This window comes from Pagrus major, chromosome 20 (assembly GCF_040436345.1).
Source record: "Pagrus major chromosome 20, Pma_NU_1.0".
Lineage (NCBI taxonomy): Eukaryota > Metazoa > Chordata > Actinopteri > Spariformes > Sparidae > Pagrus > Pagrus major.
In genome coordinates this window covers 6,291,992-6,313,648 of record NC_133234.1, presented here as the reverse complement: position 1 = coordinate 6,313,648, position 21,657 = coordinate 6,291,992, and the positions used below count along the sequence as shown (strand labels likewise).

Here is a 21,657-nt window from a genome sequence, read left to right as displayed (position 1 = left end):
TATCCGTAGTGTCACAGCCGTAGACTATAAAATCCTAGCAGAGGAGGAAAAATATTTTTTGCTGACAAAAAGAGGAGGATGAAGATGTAGGTCTTCAGTGTGGATGGAGAATTGTACAAAAATTCCAGGGGGGACATGCAATGTTTTCAGCATTTTTCATATTCTGCAGGCCTCTCAGATTTTCTTGGTCTTTCCAGTTAATCCAGGAGTGTCGTGTCATCCATCATGACTGTCACAAGCTCCCATCCACATCTCTTGAGAACTGACTGAGGAATGTGGTGAGGTCACCAGTGTCAAGCTGAGTACCCTAATGTAATGGAGTAGGCCTAATGTTTTACCTTTCCCTGCCTTAGTGTACTGAGTTCACGTAGTGATTTATGTTAGTGCTTACCGCTGTGTAGCTAGTCTGACCCCTGATTCAGTTTGTGCAGGGAAGATTTGGATGTTTCAAGTTGTAAACAAGGCAGACAAGAGAAGACTGAGCTGAGGTTATTTTTCTGTAGCTCACATTTTATAACGTTCCATCCTACAAGACAGACAGTGGCACTGACACTAGTATGTTTGGAGTAAAATCAAATATAAATCCAAACATCCAAAAACATTTTTTTCTTACATCTCTTATTTGTTTATTTTGGGTTATTTCATATGTGTCCTTTCACTGTAATTGCTGCAGAAAGTTAAGGTGCCACTGGTGCACATTTTAACAGGCTTGTGGGCAGACTGTGTGTTTACTTCTCCATCAAGTGCAATGAAGGCCCAAATAAGCAGACAAAACAGAATACACAATTTTGACAATATAATAATACATGCCATGGATGCATGTGGTAATCCCAGAATGATTGAATCCTCTCCGGCTTGGCTGCAATGTGCGACATTTTCCAACCAGAAACACAGCAGGATTATTTGGCTTAATGCTCACCAATTTCCATTGTCTCGTGTGATGGGAGCTGTGGCTGCTATTCATGTTCAGCCTGCCCTGGCTGTGGGACATTAAAGTAAATGTAAAATGATCTGCTCAGGGTGGATTCCTTCAGAACTCTTCACTCAGCAGGCCTGTTGCAGTGCCATGCCAAGCCCACATGAGCTGTATTCAGCTTTTTACGAATGTGGATCTATGGCTGGCGCTGGCCTCGGAAGTTTGGTGGGTGTAAGAGTGAGATTTTGAGGGGAAGGGGGATGTCTGTGCACAATTAGCCTGAACAAAGCTATCCTTGTCCAGGCTCATTATGAAGAGCAGTAGGAACATTTGGCTGAAAAGGTGGAAATGTTACAAACTCTTTCTCTCTTATTTCGGCTGATTTCTCTGTCTGATATTTTATCAGCCATGTTGTAGTGTGAGAAGCACAAAGAAAAAGACCTACAGAGGCTAGTTGGGTGGTCTGATAATTGATTTAGAGGGGTTACATGTTTTAGTTTATCCCAGCGATCAGAACATCCAACCTCAAATTGACCCACAGGAATTGTCAACAATTTCCAGTTCCACATAGATGAGTGACTCACTCTCATACTGAGCTGCACAGTTCTCTTTATTCAACCAAACATGTCTTATCAGGTCCTCTACCCCATCCTGCCAGACCTTCTAGACTGCAACCCATTCAGGGAGAGTCCTGACCTGCAGATGACTCGCGGGAGTGCTCAGGTCCTGAGTAGTGTTGGACTGCAGGTCCCTGGTGAGATACAGCATCTTGTGGAGGTTCTGGCCGACACCTGGAGACTACTGTCAGACTGTCAGCTACACCCAGAGATTTCCTCGCAGCTCATTGGCTACCTCTTCTACTTTATCAACGCATCACTCTTCAACTCACTCATGGAGAGAGGTAACAGTGCATCAGTGCGGAGGGTAGATCAGTGGTGGAAACAGCGTTCCCCCTCAAATTTAGAAAAATCTATTTCATGTTTTATGGGGTACTGCTGTATATGCTGTATTTTGCTTCTGTCAAGCTAGGCGGAGAAATGCACAGACTGCCAAGCTCATAGTTCATCTCTCGTTTCCCTATCCACCTCAGGTGTGTTAAGGAGTTAACTGTACAAACATGGGTTAACAATGGTTTAGGAAGTAACTATTAGCTCGCTGACTTGTTTAGCTATAAATATGAGTGCGCTAAATTCATTCAGAAACGGTTGTTTAGAACTTCACACTACACAGTTCCAGTTTTAGAGCGCTCAAAGGATCCTCTGATATTTTTGGTCATAATTAAAACTAAAAGTCCAAATAGAAAATGAATAGCTTTACAAATAAACAATTATTATTCTACTACACTATGGGCAATAATCAGAATAATTAAACTTAAAATGAAAAAGTAACTGGAAAAAGCACATTTAAAATGAAAAATGATCATTTGAAAATGTAAAGTCAATGAATGAAAAAAAGTGAAATTTGACATGCAAAATCTAAAATGGAAATACAGAAACTAAAAGCATTAATTGGAAAGATGAAAATGAAAATGGCAATGGAAATAAGATAAGGGAAACATCAAATGTCCATCAAATGACCATTTCTACCACTGGGATAGATAGATTCTGTGGATATCTTTTACTGTGAATGCACTGCTCCCTAGTAGCTGTCAACTGACATGGTAGCAGCTACAGAGCCTATTCCTCTATTGTAATACCACTCAACTGCGAGGACTGACTCAAGCAGAATGCAAAAAATATTATCAGAAAAGAACCAAAGAATAAACTGCTTTATTTCTCATACTCCACAACCTCCTCCACAACCCATCCAATGAAAAGAAGAACAATGTGTTAGCCCATCTCTCCACTCTCTGACTTTCATAACCTGTTTATGGCAATCATTCCCAAGCCTAATCATTTTTACTGAAGACATAAATCGCATAAAACGCATTTTTTAAATTTTTTTTAATTTGGGGGGGCAGTTTTTTGCCTTCATAAGACAGACAACAGAAAGGAGCTGTCAGAAAATGGGTGGGTGGGTTGTAAACAAACAACCTTTTTTTAGTAACTTTCTTTTACTCCTGTAGCAACCATTCTGATAGAGGTCTACAGCACTGAGGATTAACTGTCATTCCTTTGGGCTTTGGATACACACACAATACTTGTTAGTAAGATCTTTTCATTGTTAGTTTTGTTCCTTTTAAAGGATTTGTTTACGACACGATTAGTACATATCATTACAATAATGCCAGCCTTATTCTGTCATTCTTGTTTTGTTGTGGCATCTCTATACATTACATGTACTTGTGCTGCTGTCAAATCTGCATTTACCTACAGCTCAGAGCTGAGAAACCCAAGTAAACGAACAAAGAACTGATTTTAAAGATGACTTTCTCCTAATGTATACACAGGCTCTGAGCCAGGTTTTTACCAGTGGTCTACAGGCATTCGCTTGCGGGCCACTCTTGATTTGCTCCTGGACTGGGCCCATACAGCTGGACTGGGAGAACTGGCCTTGGAGCACACACAAACTCTCTCATCATCAATCAATCTGTTGGCTACACCTAGGAAGAATTTATTGCAGGTAAAAATACACACATTTCACATTCAGCAGAGCTGGATTTATATAACTGTAAATAATCACCAGAGACATAACAGGGTATAGGAATGTAAGTTCTGCAAAGTGGATGAAAGAGTGCGTGAGTGCGTCAGTGAATGAGAGAGAACGAGACAGAGAGCAAGAGAGAGAGATTTCATTTTTGCGGTTTTGTATTACATATTGTGTAAAATATGGTTATGAAATCAAATATTGTCCACTCATTGGAATTCACCAATGTGTTTGTTGTTGTGTGTTGTTTGTCCAGATGTAAATGTAAAAAAAGTGCAATACAGGAATTGTATGAAGTCATGATGATGATTTCAATAAAACAGGTACTAAACTGTTTTACCCACCAGCACATCCAGAGGTCCATTAGATCATATTTCCCTGTCTAAGCTACAGCAGTTATACAGGACTGTTTTGACTGACACATGATCGGTGATGCCAGCATTCAAGAGAACCACATCAATCTAGAGGAATATATACAGCAACAGCAACATCATCGTACCGCAGCAAATGTGTCGATGATATGGTGCTCACAAAGACAATAAAACCCCTCCCCAACCAGAAGGCCTTGATGAATGGAGAAGTGAGTGCTCTATCTGGAGCCAAAAAAAGGTTTCTTTTCATTAGGTGACAAGGAAGCATACAACACAGCAACAGCAAGGCTGGAAGCTGACATCAAGGAGACTAAAGAGAGACCAACAACACTAAAGATATATGGCAGGTTAATCCAAAACATCAGAGGCTACAAAAGCAGGGATGCCCCCCATCTTTATCGAGGCCACGTTACTAGGTAAGCTAAAACTACTTTATCACTGTCACTTTGATCTCCTCAGCAGAGTCAGCTGTAAAGTCTACTCAGCCTCCAGTGGACCGGCCACTGTCAGTAACCACAGCTGGGAGAGAATATATGTAAAGCTGCTGGGCCTGATTACAACCCCAGCCATGTACTACAAACATGTGCCCATCAGCTAGTTGATGTTATTACTGACATTTTTAACATATCATTCTCAAAGGAGACTGTCCCCACCTGCTTCAAGACAGCCAACACTGTCCCTGTACCTAAAAAGTCTGCTGTGTCTAGTCTTAATGACTTCTGCCATGTGGCACTCAACCCCATCCTGATAAAGTGCTTTGAGAAACTGGTTCTCCAGCACATCAAAGACAACATCCCTGCCAGCTTGCACCCTCACCACAATGCTTTCAGAGCCAACAGAGCCACATAGGATTCCATATCCACTGCCCTCCACTCAGTCTTTACACACTAAGGTCTGACAATCGCTCTGAGGATTTCATCCTGGTGCCTAACAGCAGTCAGGGTACTGTTGGCTATGACATGGAGGTCTGTGCGACCCTCCAAGGATATGCCTCCCCAGACAATGTTTCTGACCTACAGCCAAACCGGTCATGTTGGATGATGTTACAGGCAGCATAATGTTCAGCACAGTGTCTCCAGACTCTTTCACACCAGTCACATGTGCTCAGTGTGAACCTGCTCTCATCTGAGAAGAGAACATGCCGCCAATAGTGGACCCGACAATTCTGGTGTTCTCTCGTGAATTCCAATCAAGCTGCACGTTGCTGGGCAGTGAAAACAGGTCCCACTAGAGGAATTCAGGCCCTCATTGCACCCTCATGGAGTCTGTTTCTGACAGTTCGGTCCAAAACATACACATCAGTAGCCTGCTGGAGGTCATTTTGCAGGGCTCTGGCAGTGCTCCTCCTCTTCCTCCTCACACAAAAGAGCAGATACCAGTCCTGCTGCTGGGTTGATGCCCTTCTACGGCCCTGTACAGCTCTCCTCATGTAATGGTCGGTCTCTTGGTATCTCCTCCATGTTCTTGAGACTGTGCTGGGAGACAGAGCAAAGACACCTGGAGGAGCTGGACTACCTGTGCGACCTGATTGGGCTGCAGGTATCACCTCATGCTGCCAGTAGTGACAAGGACACTAGCAGAACACAAAACTAGAGAAGAACCAGTCAGGAAGGATAAGGAGAGAGCAACTGTCTGTGGCCATCAGATGCAAAACCATTTACTTTTGGGGGGTTGTTTTGCATTTGCCTCTCCATTGCACCTGTTGTCACTCTAATTTACACCAAAGAAGGTGAAGCTGATTCACTTGTGCTTCCTAAATAGACAGACTGATATCCCTGAAGTTTAACTAACTTGGTGTTATACTGTGACTATTAAGTGCGTTAAGTGTGTTTTTTTGAGCAGCATAATTATTTATTTTTAAAAAATTGTAAATAACCATTTTCATTTCTTAACCGCTTTATCCGTGAGGGTCGCGGGGATGTTGCCGCTTTATCCCTCCCTTTCGGGGGGGATAAAGCAACCAAATAGACTTATTTATTAAAAAAGTAGTAAATAATACACTTATTTACAGAAATTAGTAGAAAATAATACATTTATTTACAAAAATTGGAATGAATAATACATTTATTTGTAAAGATTAGTAAAAAAAAAAATGCAGAAAATTTACATTTATTTGCAAAACAATTATAGAGAATAAAGTGATGTGAGGGTTCAGACTGGGCTCATGCCCCTGTGCTGCCTTCAAGTCCAGCCCTGCAGACTTGAAAAAACAGAGCAAGCTTGGCAGTGGGGAAGGTCACAAAATGAAGAAGAATGAAGATTGGATCTTTTTTTTTTTTTTTCTATCTGAATGAAGTTATTTTTAATTAAGGGCATTATAATTTACCGTAGGAACACATACCATGTCTCTCAAGTAAAGTATACATGTTTGCCTCTCTTTTCAAATAGTAAATTATTTTCCTTGTTTTGTCTCTCTGATGCAAAAATGTATTTGTATAACTGAAAACTAATATACTGAACGGTTGATCTGTGTGTGTGTGGATGTGTGTAGACATCTTGGGTGTCCTTGCGGTCTGACTACCCTGCCCTGAGTCCGGCCCAGCTGAACCACCTGCTGAGTCTTTACAGCCCAGCATCTCCGTGCACACACACCTGGAGTCCATCTGTTCATGAGCAGGCTGCAGCACAGAAAACCGGTGAGAGGTCAACATACTGGTCAGCTTTATTCCTGCCTTAATTCATAATACTAATTAGAAATAGGATAATATGCAAGATTCCCAGACATGATTTATTCTTAAATTAATTGTAATTTTCTTTTTTGCAATATGGCTCATCCTCCCTCAGCTGATGTCCTGGAGAGTTTTGACACCCTCCATCCTCTGGTGATGCCAGATGGGGGTTACCAGTTTGAACTGGGAAAAGAGGTAACAGATTTGGACCTGCTAGAAGAGCTGGACAAATTTAAAGAGTTCATTTCCACGCATTCAGACTCAACGTCCAATGAGGTCACAGCTACAGAAGAACAAAAGGTATAAAATAAATGTCATAAATGCCTTTTGAGTTTCACATAATACATGACAAAGTGTACTGAACTGACTACAAATGATCCTGAAAATTGTAAGTAAATATGAGGTGCTTGGCCAAAGTTCCAAAGTAAAAAATTGGCACAAAAGAAGTTGATGGAAACTTTGAATGAAATAAAAGTTCTGAATAAAAACTGCAAGACCTGTTTCTCCTTCCTCTTTTAAAGACCTGGCATATAGGTGTATTTCTACCACGCATCACTCCATCAGAGAGCTTAAAGGTGCTGTAAGTGTTCGTTTTAGCTAACTTCCTGTCCATTTTGCAGTTGGCAATTCCCTCCCTCCCTCCTTCTTTAGTTCTTCGTCCTGACTGGATAAAGTGAGCAGGGATACCAGAAAATTATTATAATTTTTTTTACTGCATGAGCAGGAGGAAGAGAAATCCCTGCGAAATGACTCATTTGACTATCATAATTTCAGCCATTCAGTCAAAAAAAACTTAGATTAAGTCTAGAAGAGCCGCAAGATTAAATCCTTTAAACTCTGTTCGAGTTAGCTGGGTGCTAAACTGGATGTTAGCCAGCTCAGTCAGCAGAAGTCTCTGGTGCGCACTCCCATGGGCCCCACAACGCGGAAGATCCAGCTATTTTTATTGCCGGGAGGTCGAGCTATTTTGGCTTCATGCTCCAGTGAGTAGCTTTCATAGGAATAAACGGGGCTCTTCCTCCAATACTGTATCCAGGTCTAATTATACGTTCATGCTATAAATAGGCACAGTGGTGCTTTGAGTGAAATTCTAAAGTGATTGGTTACAGTGACAATGCTAACATGCTGATGTTTACCATATATAATGTTTGGCATGATCAACTTACTTAAGATTAATGCATGCTAACAATTGCTGATTAACAACTAGTACTAGACGAGTAAACGCTTTACAAAAGTAATTACAATTCCTTCTGAAGGGGAACAGGAATGTGTGCACCAAATTCGATGGCGGTCCGTCCAATAGTTGTTGAGACACTTCTTTCAAATCCACAAATGTCAACATCATGGTGGCGCTACAGAAAATGTCAGGGGTACATCAAAGTCATTTGGGTTCATTCTCTGCAGATCATGAATATCTGTTCAAAACTTCATAGCAATCCAGCCAATAGTTGTTGAGATATTTTAGTCTGGACAAATAAGGTAGACTTAACGACAGGCCGGCATCACTATCACATCGCAAATGCTTGTGTTAAAGTTAACATTTCCATCACTGTCTGCCATGGTGTCTTTTGGATACTAGAACACTGAACACTAGCTTTCAAGCAGCTACTATTGTCTTTTCTTTTTTTTAAAAAATCACAATGACTTTGTGTATGTTACAGGGGCTACTTGTAGTGCCACAACCACATGTAATCTACTTAATTATGGGTCATTGTTGTGTTTACTACTTAATGTGCTTCTCTTAAGGGGGTTGAAATCACTTAATACAACTTCCATCAAAAACGTTTCTAATTACTCTTCTTTTTAAACTTTCGACAGAGCCAGGGTAGCTTTACCTTTAGCACATAGTTTCATGTTCAATGGACATTTATAAGAGTGGTATTGATATTCTCATCTAACTCTTGAGAGAAAACAAGTGTATTCTCAAAATTAACCTAAACTGAACTATTACTCCACCAATTCACACTGCTTTCCTTTTACGTGTTTAAAAGTATCAAAAACAAAGTACCAGAAGCAGAAAAGTTCAAATGTGCTCTTGATTGATTGATTGCTCCTAATTGTTCTCATGCCATTTGTCTACCAGGGTGGAACTATTACCATGGAGGCCAAACTGGCTAAAATGGATAATCTTCCACAAACCAGTCTGGACACCTTGGATACACTGCCGGTTAAGGTGGTTTTATCTCAAGCTGCCGGCCATGAGTGCCCGTCCCCTTCTGCTACCTCTGGTGCCTTATCTCGATCGCCCCCATCACCACCCTCTCCTTCCTCCATCCAGTACCTGAATGAGTTCAACTCCTGTAGTGCCCTTCTTTTGTCCCAAAATCTAAGAACTCCAGAGCTGCAAACCAGAGAGACTGAGACCAGTGAGATGAGGACGTCAGCTCTGGACCCCTCCTGTCTCCTCACCCCACCCAACACCCCCCACATCATAGATTCTGTTGATTTGGTAAAAGCATACCAGAATAAATGGATGAAGGGTGACAGTGAATCGCCTTCATGGTCCTCTGGTGTAGATGCACATGATGAAGGTATAGTAATACAATACCATTCATGGTTTTATTTGTTTGTCTCCAGTAAAAGAAAAAAATAACATGTCCTTTATTTCATCCTTAGGTGGATTAGTGTTTGAATGTCTGGCTGCCCTGAAAGTAGACATGAAATCAGATTGTCCAAGCATGAAAGGATTTGCTGAACTAAAAGAGGAAGAGGGGGAGCAGGAGGAGGAAGAGACGAATGACCTTTATGAGGTCAATAACGATGAGCTTTTTAGCTTGGAGCTGGAGAGAGGTGAAAGAGGAGTTGGTCTCGCTCTCGTTGATACAAGGGTAAGTGAAAAAGACGTGACCTCGTAAATCATAGTTAATGACGCAACACACCTGAAACTTCCAACTAGAAGAATAGTACCTTTCAGCCTAGTATTAAGTTACCCTTTACATTTCTGTATGTTTTTTTGGATGTTGCCTTCTTTAGAGCGCTGCAGACATGTTGTATTTTTGCAGGCTAAGCCTGAAGTTAGCATCAGCCTAGTTCCCTAAACCCTATGGGATTTTTCCATTGGATTTTGGATTATTGCAGAAAATAAGCTCTGTGGGAAACACGCAAAACAAATGTATGATGCACATTTTGTTCAGCTAGATAATCTTCACAGATGAACACCACTTTTATCATTTTTGAAGCATTAAAGATCGTAAAAAGCTAATGTTCGGCTATAAATGAACTACATTGCGGTCGAATGACTTCAACGACACCACCACTGAGCTCCCTACTACACTATACTATACTCACTTTACTAGAATTGATCAGTCTACCAGTTGTAAAGTTAGAGTTAGAATAGTTTGCAACTTAAGTCTGTCAGGAAAGGCTAACACTCTACAGCACACTAATGTCATGATGTTAAATCAGGGCTAGCCGCTGTTCCAGTAGCTTCTGTAACTCAATGCCATCTCTCATTAAGCATGTTTCTTCAGTTTATTCTCCATATTGGTGGACAAATTGACTTCTTCAATTTTGTTCTAATACATCTCATATACAAATTCTGCAGTTCTGAAATGGTATCCAGTACTTGTTTTGTGGTGCAAAATGAATCATTTGCTGTCTCTGTTTTGCACATACTTTATTGTAAATGATATCCAGACAGGTACAAGTCATTACTCTGAATAGAGGTACAGAGATGTTAAAATCAACTATGATAAATGAAACAGTCTTAACAATACCCAATCAAATGGCAACTGTGTACTAAAAGAACCTTGACATTTCTGATTTAGTTGATATATAATACAGGACTGGACTACCAGACGTCGGTCTGTTAGGTGTGTGGCAATAGTTTTACCAAAACACTAAGGGTTTGGTTTGTTTGTTTTGATGATATATTTTACTTTATTACCAGAACATTTTTATGTAAGTGCTCCCTTTTACATTCAGTGCTAAGTCTCCAGAGGAACACCGAGGCCCAAATTCTAGTTTAATAGTTTGAAAGACTGAGGAACGAAAGAGTTCTGCAGCCTTTTCAGCCTGCGGGACACTGAATCTTGTGTTTAATGGCAAATGCTAATAGTCTTGAAATAAAATATGAGACGGGTCTGATGTAATATTACCAGCCAAACACAACATTCTTATAGTATGTGCAGTCTGAAAACTTGACTCAAGCCTTTGACCTACAATCTTTTTAGTCTGGTTAATAATTAAATGTTGATTTGACAATGGAATAGGTATGGAGTAATGACACCATTAGTGTTTAGATTGGTTCCTTATAACTTATGTAATTCTGTCTTCCAGCCGTGGCAGCCTGGCAAACTTTCTATCTACTTTCATGTCTCCATTAGGGACTGGATTAATGAATAAACACGATTTGTTCTGTGTTGTTGGTAATTAGACACTGGAAGACCAAAAATGATTTCTTTTGTGTTCTTTTAATTAATAATAAGTCCATTCTTTAGACACACTCCACCAATTTCTCTGCATAATACTGATTCTAGGATCATCACAGTTTCAGCAAGTCTTGTTTGCTTCTGACTACAAAATCTGTCAGTGAGTCCTTGACATTTGACATCATCTTACAGGACACTTCCTTGAGGGTGAAAGGCATCTTCATCCGTGCGGTGGTCCCAGACTCTCCTGCGGCCCGGTGTGAGAAACTAGCACCAGGAGACAGGATCCTGGCTGTTAACGGAATCAGTGTTGTTGGACTTGACTACCAGAGGTAAGAATGATTTCAGTCAAAATCTGAGCATCTCATGTGTAAAATCTAATTTAACAGATTGTTTTTACACCTCTTCCACCTCTTTGTCTCTTGTCAGTGGAAAGGAGCTGATCCAGTCATCAGGCGATAGACTGAGGTTACTGGTGGCCAGATCTGACTGGATGGCTAAGGCTATACAGGCTCAATGCTGACAGCGTTTTTTCTCTTCTGGTTTTGAACCAGATTTAAAGATGGAGCTTGTTGAACATTCCAGTTCAGCATATGGACCTTAACAGAGAAATTCACCATGTTTTATGTGGATATCCCAATCAGTGTTGGCTACGTCATTGTCAGTAAAGGGGAAGAAGAGGAAAAATGTGAAGAGAACATCTTAGTTTTCATTGATATAATACTACATACGTATACAGTTTACTGGTTTTATATAGGGTAGTGTTGTATAATACACATAGTTTAATATCCTTCAGATCTTTGTCCAGTGAGAAAAATATTAATTCATAATATTTGTCACAATAAAACCTTTAAAGACATGTTGTAAAACTTTCAATGAATACAACAGAAACAATAATATGAAAGGTGGCTGAGTGGACCGATGAACTAATAACAGCTTACTGATAACAGGTAGGTCAAGTCACAGGTAGTCTATCATTCAGGTCATATTTTAAGCAACATTAAATGCAACAAGGAGAACTATGCATAAACCCACTTTGTCTATTATTTTGTGGTATTACTAATGGTTAAAGATAATGATCAAAAGAATGGGACTCCATCAATACGCTGCTCGCTAACTTCACTACAGCTGCGAGAGTGAGGAATATTATATGGCAAGTTTATTGTCTGTAATCTGTCTGCTAAGAAGAATGATATTCGTCAAAGCAAGTCATTTGGTGTTTTATAAGTCACTCTATGAAGCTGAGTCAGATTATTCTTTTTTTTCATTTCTTAATCCCATATGAATTTATGTTTGAAATCTTTCATTTGGTCTTTGTAAACTGCATCAAAGATCTCTGCTTCTGCCACGGTTAATTGGTTTTTCCAGTCTCCGGCAATTCCTGAAACACAACATGCAAGAGAAATCATAATAAAGCTGAAAAAATGGTGTGTGTGCCTATTTTAAATGATGGTTTTCTTGACTAGAAATACAGTATGTAATTTGCTACATTGTATTAAGTGTGTGTAAAGTGGTATTGTATAGTTAGCCATTCCCAGTAAATGTCATCTGTCTCTATATATTGCAGCCAATAACAATGTTTGTTTTTTTTTAACTCACCTTTCCTGAGAAATTCAGTCTTTGTCTGGTCCATGAACTCACGAGGAACTGTAGAGTAGTTTGACATTTTGTTCTGCTTCATGTTCTTGAACAGACATCGGTCTGCTATCTTCTCGATCACCTCAGCATCCCAAGATTTCCCCAAGAACTGAGAAATTCTTGACACTGAGTCCTTCAGGTCCTGCAACACACAGACACACATCTCATATACCTGCAATTATCCTCACAGTATTGACTGTGTTTACTCGTGATGTTTGGCAGTTTTGTAGATTACTGCTACATCTTACCATTATCATCTCTTCATAGGAGATGTACATTATGCGCTCTTTATCCTCAGCATTCAGCCAGCTCTTTACATGATCAAACCATGAGCCGAACATAACTAGAAGGGAAAGAAAGTCATAATCATTCCATTATGTTAAGTAAGTCATTGCACTGAACTTCACCGCCTGTTTTAAATCTGGTTAGCAGGTGAATGACCGTAGCTGGTTTATAAAATACAGTTCAGTTGAGGGTTCCTGTGTATTGAATTAGAAATAAATACTGTACATTGAACAGTGAGAACAACCTTTTCCATCAAGGAACTTGCGGAGGAACTCGCTCTGTGAGCCAGGGTTTACCAGGTACGATGCCATCCCATAATAGTGAAAGGAAGATGTAAATACATCTCTCGGGTTCCTCATGACATAGATGACCTGAAATGATGATATGACATGCATTAATCATTTATAGAGTTCTGAACATTGAACCCTTTTCAGTCTTCAAACATGCTGTGTGATACGTGACATTTCAATCTGCTTTGGGGCCCCTTTTTATTGCAGCCACCTTGTCTTCTTATAGCATGATAACCACTTTATTTTTTTGAGATTCAAGATTCCTGACTAGAGTTAACTGCTGTTGAACCAAAGTGCAGGGCTGCAGTATGTGTATTTTTAAATGTTTTTTTCAGGCAAAAATTGCTGTCAGTCTGGGGTGAGATAAAAAATATGCAGCACATGACTACACTCAGTGAAGACGAAACCAAACTTTTGCACAGTATAAGTTTATGTTTAAGTTGTTATCTTGATATTAGGTTATTTAATATGCTGTAATGAATTTATTTATTTATTTGACATAATTCTCTATTTTGGTCAGTAATATTTTCACAACCATGAAACAAAATTATAAACTTTTATCTTCTGATTTAAATATTTTTAGACAACTCTGATGGAGCACAGGATTTATCAGGATGGCTGCTTTACTTGCTATATGAACCTAGTGTGTGTATGTGTGACCTTTTGGATGCGTAAAAGAACACGGAACATACATCACATTACATTAGATCTTGTCCGCGTGTCAGGAGATTTAAATTAGCGATGAAGTTAAGCTGCTATGCCTCGTGCGTAAATGCGCACAGCTCTCACAGCTAAGGGGGTTTTCTATGGTAATGCTCGTAATATTCCATCAGTCATGGGTCATATTAGTCATGATATGATGTTGTTTGTATTCTGATAATTCATTTTCATGCAATGGAAGCTTCACACATAATAATAATCCCTAAATAGGGGCTTTATGTTTGTTCATACATTATATATCTGGCACATACAAACCCTTTGCTGACTGGTGGTAGGACTCAAATTACTTCTCTGAGATGTTGTTCTCAAGATTGTGCATGATTCCTTCCATAAAGAGTTACTGAAGGAGGAAGAGGCTGACAGAGCTAAGTAGTTGCTAGTTAGTAGTTAGTAGTTATAGTTGGATTTATACCATTGACTTCTGTCTCATATAGATTTACCTTTGGCTTGGCTTCAAAGAAGGATGGTGGCATCATGTTGTAGTGATAGTGTGTAGCAAACATGCGTGGGGACGGCCGCTGTTCAAGGTTTAGGACGCAGGACCGTTGTTCCTCCAGCCATGGAACACGGTCCCAGTTAGGAAGAGTGTCAACAGAAGCTGGATCACCTCCACTCATGATCAGAGGAGCAATCTCCTGCATCCAGGTTGTACCTACCAAAGGAAACAAGAGGTTTCAGAAGTGTATAGTTACACTAATGACTAATGCTCATTGTTTCTATTTAATTTCGGATTTACTCTTACTTTGGCACTCCAAAATGAAAGCTACTACGGTGTTACTGTACAACAAACACTATAGAAAAGAATGCCACTCATGAATTGTACACTTAATGAAAAGTATACAGCAAAAATAAACCACCAAAATCAACAAGGAGGGTATCTGAGGGCAACTTTTTTCTTCTTTTTAATGGTTTTAAATTTTACACAGCCCTGTTCTCTTACTCTATTCATGAGCCATGCAAAAGTTGTTATAACCATTAATGATAAATGTGGTGATGAAAGTTCTGTGTTCTCACTTTTTTAAAGTTACAATTCCATCTGTCCTGAAGGCAAATTAACATGAAATACAATCATTTAACAATTTTGTTTTTATAGGAATGAATCTTTTTGTGTCATTTAAGATATAAAGATGAATTCCATTTGAAACTCTTAGTTAGTTACTTTTTTAACGTTAATGTTTGATGCATTATCGATAGCAGGCATTTAATCAAAGGGGTCTCTGTTTCTCCAAATCTTAAGTTTAAATTACTCCCAACTCCTGTGCTGTTCTGCTCAGTGGTCATGTGTCCACTAGCACTTTTGGCAAACCGAGCTGTGCCGATTTGTTTTTCCATCAACAGCTTTAATTTGTCTAGTTGAGTCGAACCGGGCCTGCTCCTTGCTTTTAAGGGATACATATGTGCTTTGCTAGTTATAGCCTACAACAGTGTTACTCGTTGTGTGGCTCAAGAGCCTCATGTGGCTCGCCAAGGTTTAATTTGTGGCTTGCATGGCAGCTAATATTTATATAACGCAGCCAATACACATAAAAATACTCAAAACAGCTAAGCTATTCATAGATAAGATGGCAGTATAGGCTACAAACATGGAACCAGCTCAGACCTACCCGAACTCACTGCAGTGTTGCCAGTTTGGCAGACCTCTGGAGCATTTAAAGAGCATCACTTGTGTGTTATGGAGTGAGCGTTATAAAGTCTGATGGCACCAGGTAGGAATGATTTCCTGTGCCGTTCCTTTAGGCAGCGGGGTTGAATGAGTCTGTTGCTGAAGCTGCTCTTAAGCTTGTCCAGAGTTTTGTGGAGGGGGTGAGAGACATTGTCCATGATTGCCAGCAGTTTTGCCAGCACCCTGTCCTTCACCACCTCCTCCAGGTTGACAAGCTTAAAGCCAACAACAGACTCTGCCTTCTTGATGAGTTTGTTCAGTCTGTTAGCGTCCTTTGCTTTGATGCCCGCACCCCAAGACACCACAGCGAAGAAGATGGTGCTCGCAACAACAGACTGATATTGTACAATAATATTGTGAATATTAGTTTAGTAAAAAGTTATTTTGTGTATGAGGTTTTTTTTTCTGTCTTTTTATTTGGGGGGGGCGCTGAAGGTGAGGTTCGCCCAGGGCATCATGCAAGCTAGGACCACCACTGCTCATCCCAGTATTAAGGTATGCCTGTTTTTAATTAGGATTGTATTGGCTGCATTAAATACTGTTTGTTGTGGAATGACAAATTAGTAGGCAGGTGCTTAATGTTTGGGGTGGCTTTTGGTGCTTTGTGGTAAAAGTCGCTCTCCTATTGACTTTGTCCTGCTAGCGTGGCTTTCATGGAAAAAATAATGAAGATCACTGGCCTACAGTATTGTTTCCCTTGCTTTTAAGTGTTTTATATGTAGTCTTGCTGTCCCGTTTTAATGTATGTTTTGGGTATCATTGTCCTGTTTTATATGTAGCCTACTTTGCTTTGTACATGCACATGTACAAATTATAACGAGGAGCTATGGCCAAAGATTTTTGCGCCCGGCCCGGAAATAGGCCTACCTCACCTCTCAGTAACTTTACACAACGTAAAACATTTTTAATCTGGGTATTTTTATTGCGTATTAAACATGTTACTCTCTTACTGTGTAATATTTAGCTTGCTCATTTAAAATATAAAGTCTTATTCAATGAAGGTCTATATGATTCTTTGTCATGTGGGACAGGTTGGATGGCACCCTAGCACCCCCTTTTGGATTTTGTCCTGTTTCATATGTACTTTGCTGTCCTGTTTTAATATTTGAGTGGTTGTCCTTGCCTTTAAAGCCCCCCTCCAGTGTATTTTAGTATTTTTACATTTCATATTTTTCTCTTTTCCTGGCAAGGTTTTTTCAAATTTAAGCTGTTGCTAATATGGAATAATGACTACAGTAGAGTCGGACAGACAGAGAAGAAGGAGAGGAGGAAGACTGGGTAGGAAGAAGAGCGAGGCAGGAGGAAAGCTTTAGATCTAATTACAGTGCCTGCAAATGAATTATCCAAAACAAAAATACATACATATGAGATAAAATACAAAACTGAGGCACGCATGGGAATCTGTTCACCAAAATATTCACCTAAATAGTATACTATTTATTTTTTTTACCTCCACTCCGAAAACCCCGGTCAAACTAGACCCCAGTTATTTTGTGGTGCCTGTATATACTATATATTACAGTAATGCAGTGTAAGAACAGAATTCAAAATAAAAGCACTGATCTATGAATGCAATTTGCAATTTCACATTAATTCAGTCAGTCAGTCAGTTAATTAATTGATGAATTAATTGAATGATTTGTTAATTAATTAATCGAGCATATACGGAATTCATTCATTGATTATTCACGTAAATCATTTTATCAGCCTAATTCCAATCACATTGAAGCCTTAGCCGATGGAGGCCATGGCATTTCATCTGTGTGAATAATTAGTCCAACGTAAAAATAAACATAATATCAGGAGCTTCTGATGAGGAATTTCAAAACAAAAGCCCACTTAATAGTCAAATATTTTCAATATTTCCCTCACATTCAGATTTACATTAAAGGAAAACTACCTGTTTCCACAGACTAATTTTAATTCAGAATGATAGTACTCCACCTCAGAGTTTCACTCAGATAATACCAGGACGTTCTGATGTGGAATTTCAAAATAAAAGCCCTCTTAAAAGTATAAAAAAGGTCAATATTTCCATATGAATTCAGATTTACATTAAAAGGACACTACCTGTTTCCACAGACTAATTTCAGTTCAGACTGCTAGTGGTCCACCTCAGAGTTACACTCATATAATATCAGGAAGTTCTGATGTGGAATTTCAAAATTAAAGCCCTCTTAAATTAAAAATATCTCCAATATTTCTCTCTTAATTCAGATTAGTATTAGGAGGAAACTACCTGTTTCCACAGACTAATTTTAATTCAGAATGATAGTACTCCACCTCAGAGAGTCACCCATATAATAACAGGAAGTTCTGATGTGGAATTTCAAAATTAAAGCCCTCTGAAATGTCAAATATTTTCAATATTTCCCTTTAAATTCAGATTGATATTTCAACGAAACTACCTGTTTCCACAAACTAATTTCAGTTCAGAATGATAGTACCCCACCTCAGAGACTCACTCGTGTAATATCAGGAAGTTCTAATGTGGACTTTCAATATTAAAGCCCTCTGAAATGTGAAATATTTTCAATATTTCCCTCAAATTCAGATTTGAAAATACCAGGAAGTTCTGATGTGGAATTTCAAAATAAAAGCCGTCTGAAATTGAAAATATTTCAAATTTCAGAGGGCTTTAATTTCGAAATTCCACACCAGAACTTCCTTGTATTAAATGAGTGACTCTCTGGGGAGGAGTGCTATTAGTCTGATGTAAAATATGTTTGTGGAAACAGGTAGTTTCCTTGAAATATCAATCTGAATTTAAAGGGAAATATTGAAAATATTTGACATTTTAGAGGGTTTTAATTTTGAAATTCCACATCAGAACTTCCTGTTATTATATGAGTGACTCTCTGAGGTGGAGTACTATCATCTGAAGTCAAATTAGTCTGTGAAAACAGGTAGTTTTTCTTAAACGTAAATCTGAATGTGAGGGAAATATTGAAAATATTTGACTATTAAGTGGGCTTTTGTTTTGAAATTCCTCATCAGAAGCTCCTGATATTATGTTCATTTTTACGTTGGACTAATTATTCACACAGATGAAATGCCATGGCCTCCATCTGCTAAGGCCTCAATGTGATCAGCATTAGGCTGATAAAATGATTTACGTGAATAATCAATGAATTAATTCCTTAAATGCTCAATGAATTAATTAATTAATCGTTCAAATAATTCAACAGTTAATTAACAGACTGACTGACTGAATTCATGTGAAATTGCCAATTTCGTTCATAGGTTGGTGCTTTTATTTTGAATTCTTTTCTGGGACTGCATTACCGTGATTTCGGAGTGGAGGCGGGCTTGACCTGGCATTTTACAGTCGTACTTTAGTCGGTTAACTAGGAGGACGATATGACTTCTTGTTAAATAATCATTTGGCACACCTCTGCCTGGGTGACACTGAAATAAAGCGAACAGCCCACCGAACACAGGGAGATCCAAGCAAACAAACAAGCTCCAGCGGAAAGCAGTGAATGGGGAATGGGTAGGCCCATTAACAAATAGGTTGTGCTTGGATTTCTCTTTCAGGTTTTCACTTTTGTATCACGTACATGTACAAAAGGGAGAAAACCTATCATGAAAGTGTGAGACACTCACCTGACTTTGGATACGTTGCAACGATGATATCATCTTGGCGAAAAGTAAAGTCCTCGTAGTATTTCAGACTGTGCTGGGGGTGCAGGAGTGTGGGCACATAGACACCCTTGTACACTGTGTATAACTCTGCCTCAGTCATCGTTTGGAAGAAACGAGCACACTCTCTTCTGGTTTCTCTCTCTTTTGCTTGCCTGTAATTGACAGAAGTCTGGTAAGGAACTGGGATTTGGACCAACCTTTTCAGTAGGCCACAGACAGTGTTTCTTTGTCTTTTCACAATAAAGGTTTCACAAATCTGAATTTTAAAAATCTTTCACCTTGCTGGGGTAATGTGGAATGGATTTGAACAGATTAAGCATAATACATTTTTTAAGGAGATCTGGTCCAGTGTTGTTGAGATGTAAATAAATCTTCTTTGTCTGGATTTTCACAAACAGATTAAAGGGTTCACATATTTGAGTGGGTTTTAGATGGTGTTAAGGCTTCACCTAAAATATCTCAGCATTCGTAGCAGTAAGAGGTGCAAATAATGTGTGCTTGTCGACTGTAGGCTATATGTTGGACAGAATTATCGAAAGAAATTTTTTTTTTAGATTCCTTTAATTTGTCGTTTATTTAGTCCTGAATACAGGCACTTTAATTTGGCCTGGCTGCAGTTTAAATCAGTTATCCCTTGCTACCACAGGTGCCTCTTAACCAATGTCCATAAACCTATCTGATTATTTATGTCACTAGTTGGAAATTAATCCTGATGACAGAAGTTTAGGGATTTTTTTCCCGTTATATTCTGTGTTAAAGCCACTAGGTGGTGTGGGAGACCAGAAGTAGGTTTAGAAAGTTTGTGTGAGGGGCATTCTGTGTTAAACCTGAGCCCCAGTTTTACCTCTCATTCTGTAGTCATGAGACTTTTGGTTGATGATTACATTTGAGCTACTTGTGAAAATAATAAGTGTCAAAGAGCGTAATTCCTATTGCCTGGTTAAAAGTTGATAATGCCCATAATGTATAAAATATGTGAAATATTTAAAGGTTTGTTGAAAGCTCACACATACTGCATTGCTGCCTTTTATTTTTTTTATAAAGGAGCAGCTGCAGGGGTATGAACAGTTGGAAAATTTAAACATCAAACCGATTTCTGTAGCCTCTTTTATCAATTGTGAGCCTCCAGGAGCCCTTTCAATAAGATTCCCCCAGGTACTTCTTTTGAGTTATTGAAGTTCCTCTAACCTCTCCTCTAAATTGAGCTGTCGGAGGAACTCCAGGAACCCCCTAAGCAGGCAGGTTTTCTTGAAAATCCAGTGTTCCTTGAGGCCCTCCTAATTCTAAGGGTGTATCTTGCATCCTATAGTTTTTCCTCTGATTAAAGTGCTATAACTCCTACATTTGTCATATTGTGATATTACTATAGCCTACATACTGGGGGGCTTACTGTTTGTGTACCGTACATGTAGGTTTACATATTATTGTCAAATGTAAATATTTTTAATAAAATACAAAGGACAGATGTTTTTAGATCAAGATTGCCAGACTGTGAGGCAGAAAACTTAATTTAATGCTGAGTCGCATGTGGTCAATACATGATCTGCTTAATAAGGTCAGTATCAATGCCAGTGCTTATGCAGTAGATTAAATCAGATAAAAAATGTCATTCATTTTACTTGATAACTTATTGTTTAAGTGGATTGTAATGTATCTCAAGTGTTAAAATGAAACAAGAAGAACAATTGTGTGAATGCCTTCAGCATTTAATTAGGAACATAAAAGCAACTGTATAAATATTTGAATAAATATTACAATGTAAGCTAATGTAGTTGATTTATATTATAGCTTCAGAAATTGTAAAAAATACATATTGTAAAAAAGGAACTCACTTGATTATAAAAGGATTATCATTAGAGGAGAAATTTGCCATGTTTTATGTGGATATCCCAATCAGTGTTGGTGGTTAATGTAGTTAATTGAGGCAATTAAATCCCCAGTGCATGGTGTCTTGAAAGAGAAATTTGGGTTATTAGAGTTTTCCTGCTTGCACAGCCTGTCTACATGTACCAGGATGCATTGTATGCAATCTCCTGACGCTCCACCCCCTAATACTTCCAAACCTGCCCAGCACGTAGAGGGCTGTGTGCAGAAAGGCATCTGAAATGAGTGAGATGCGTCATTTCTAGTGAAGAGGAAGAAGAGAGAGAATGTGACGAGAACATCTGATTGTTATAATACTACATAGACTATATATGCATTTATATTTGGCAGCGTTGTATATACACATAGTTTTGTATATTGTATAGTATATGTAAGTAATATGAAGATCAATTTTGAACTTTAACGCATTTAGATTTTTTTTTCAAAATGTATTTCAATATATTTGCCACATAATGGAATATATTACATTTCTGATTATATGATATAGAATATATAACTTCTTCTACTAACCATGAATACAGTTGAAATCATTCTCAAAGAAGAAAATAGGGCAATGTTTTCAATAAATTATTAGAAGTTGTTTTCCAAATGTAGGTTACAGACCAAATGTTGTGTTTGTT

At 38.8% G+C, this 21,657-nt stretch overlaps 2 protein-coding genes across 2 annotated transcripts in view; one reads left to right on the top strand and one right to left on the bottom strand.

The window, feature by feature from the left end:
• Positions 1–11,435, top strand: part of LOC141015154 (ras-associating and dilute domain-containing protein-like) — a 32,399-nt gene extending 20,964 nt beyond the window's left edge. The window contains exons 11-18 of the mRNA XM_073489094.1: positions 1,553–1,817; positions 3,306–3,478; positions 6,365–6,509; positions 6,658–6,842; positions 8,626–9,073; positions 9,159–9,370; positions 11,105–11,244; positions 11,342–11,435. Of these exons, the coding sequence (XP_073345195.1) occupies positions 1,553–1,817; positions 3,306–3,478; positions 6,365–6,509; positions 6,658–6,842; positions 8,626–9,073; positions 9,159–9,370; positions 11,105–11,244; positions 11,342–11,435 (1,662 nt within the window). The remainder of the gene's footprint in view (positions 1–1,552; positions 1,818–3,305; positions 3,479–6,364; positions 6,510–6,657; positions 6,843–8,625; positions 9,074–9,158; positions 9,371–11,104; positions 11,245–11,341) is intronic.
• Positions 10,142–21,656, bottom strand: LOC141015156 (sulfotransferase 2B1-like). Its single transcript, XM_073489097.1, has 7 exons — positions 21,641–21,656; positions 19,115–19,305; positions 14,286–14,497; positions 13,080–13,206; positions 12,799–12,893; positions 12,512–12,692; positions 10,142–12,293 (listed from the first exon to the last, which is right to left on the bottom strand). Exons 2-7 carry the CDS (start codon positions 19,251–19,253, stop codon positions 12,184–12,186), a joined length of 864 nt encoding a protein of 287 aa, XP_073345198.1. The 5' UTR covers positions 19,254–19,305; positions 21,641–21,656; the 3' UTR covers positions 10,142–12,183.
• Position 21,657: the final 1 nt, after the last annotated feature.

Coding starts and splice junctions, on each gene's coding strand:
- LOC141015156 (XM_073489097.1), bottom strand. CDS start 19,253: ATGACTGAGGCAGAGTTATACACAGTGTACAAGGGTGTCTATGTGCCC. Junction 14,498..19,114: donor TGCAACGTATCCAAAGTCAG/GTGAGTGTCTCA, acceptor TTCCTTTGGTAG/GTACAACCTGGATGCAGGAG. Junction 12,294..12,511: donor GACTGAATTTCTCAGGAAAG/GTGAGTTAAAAA, acceptor GTTGTGTTTCAG/GAATTGCCGGAGACTGGAAA.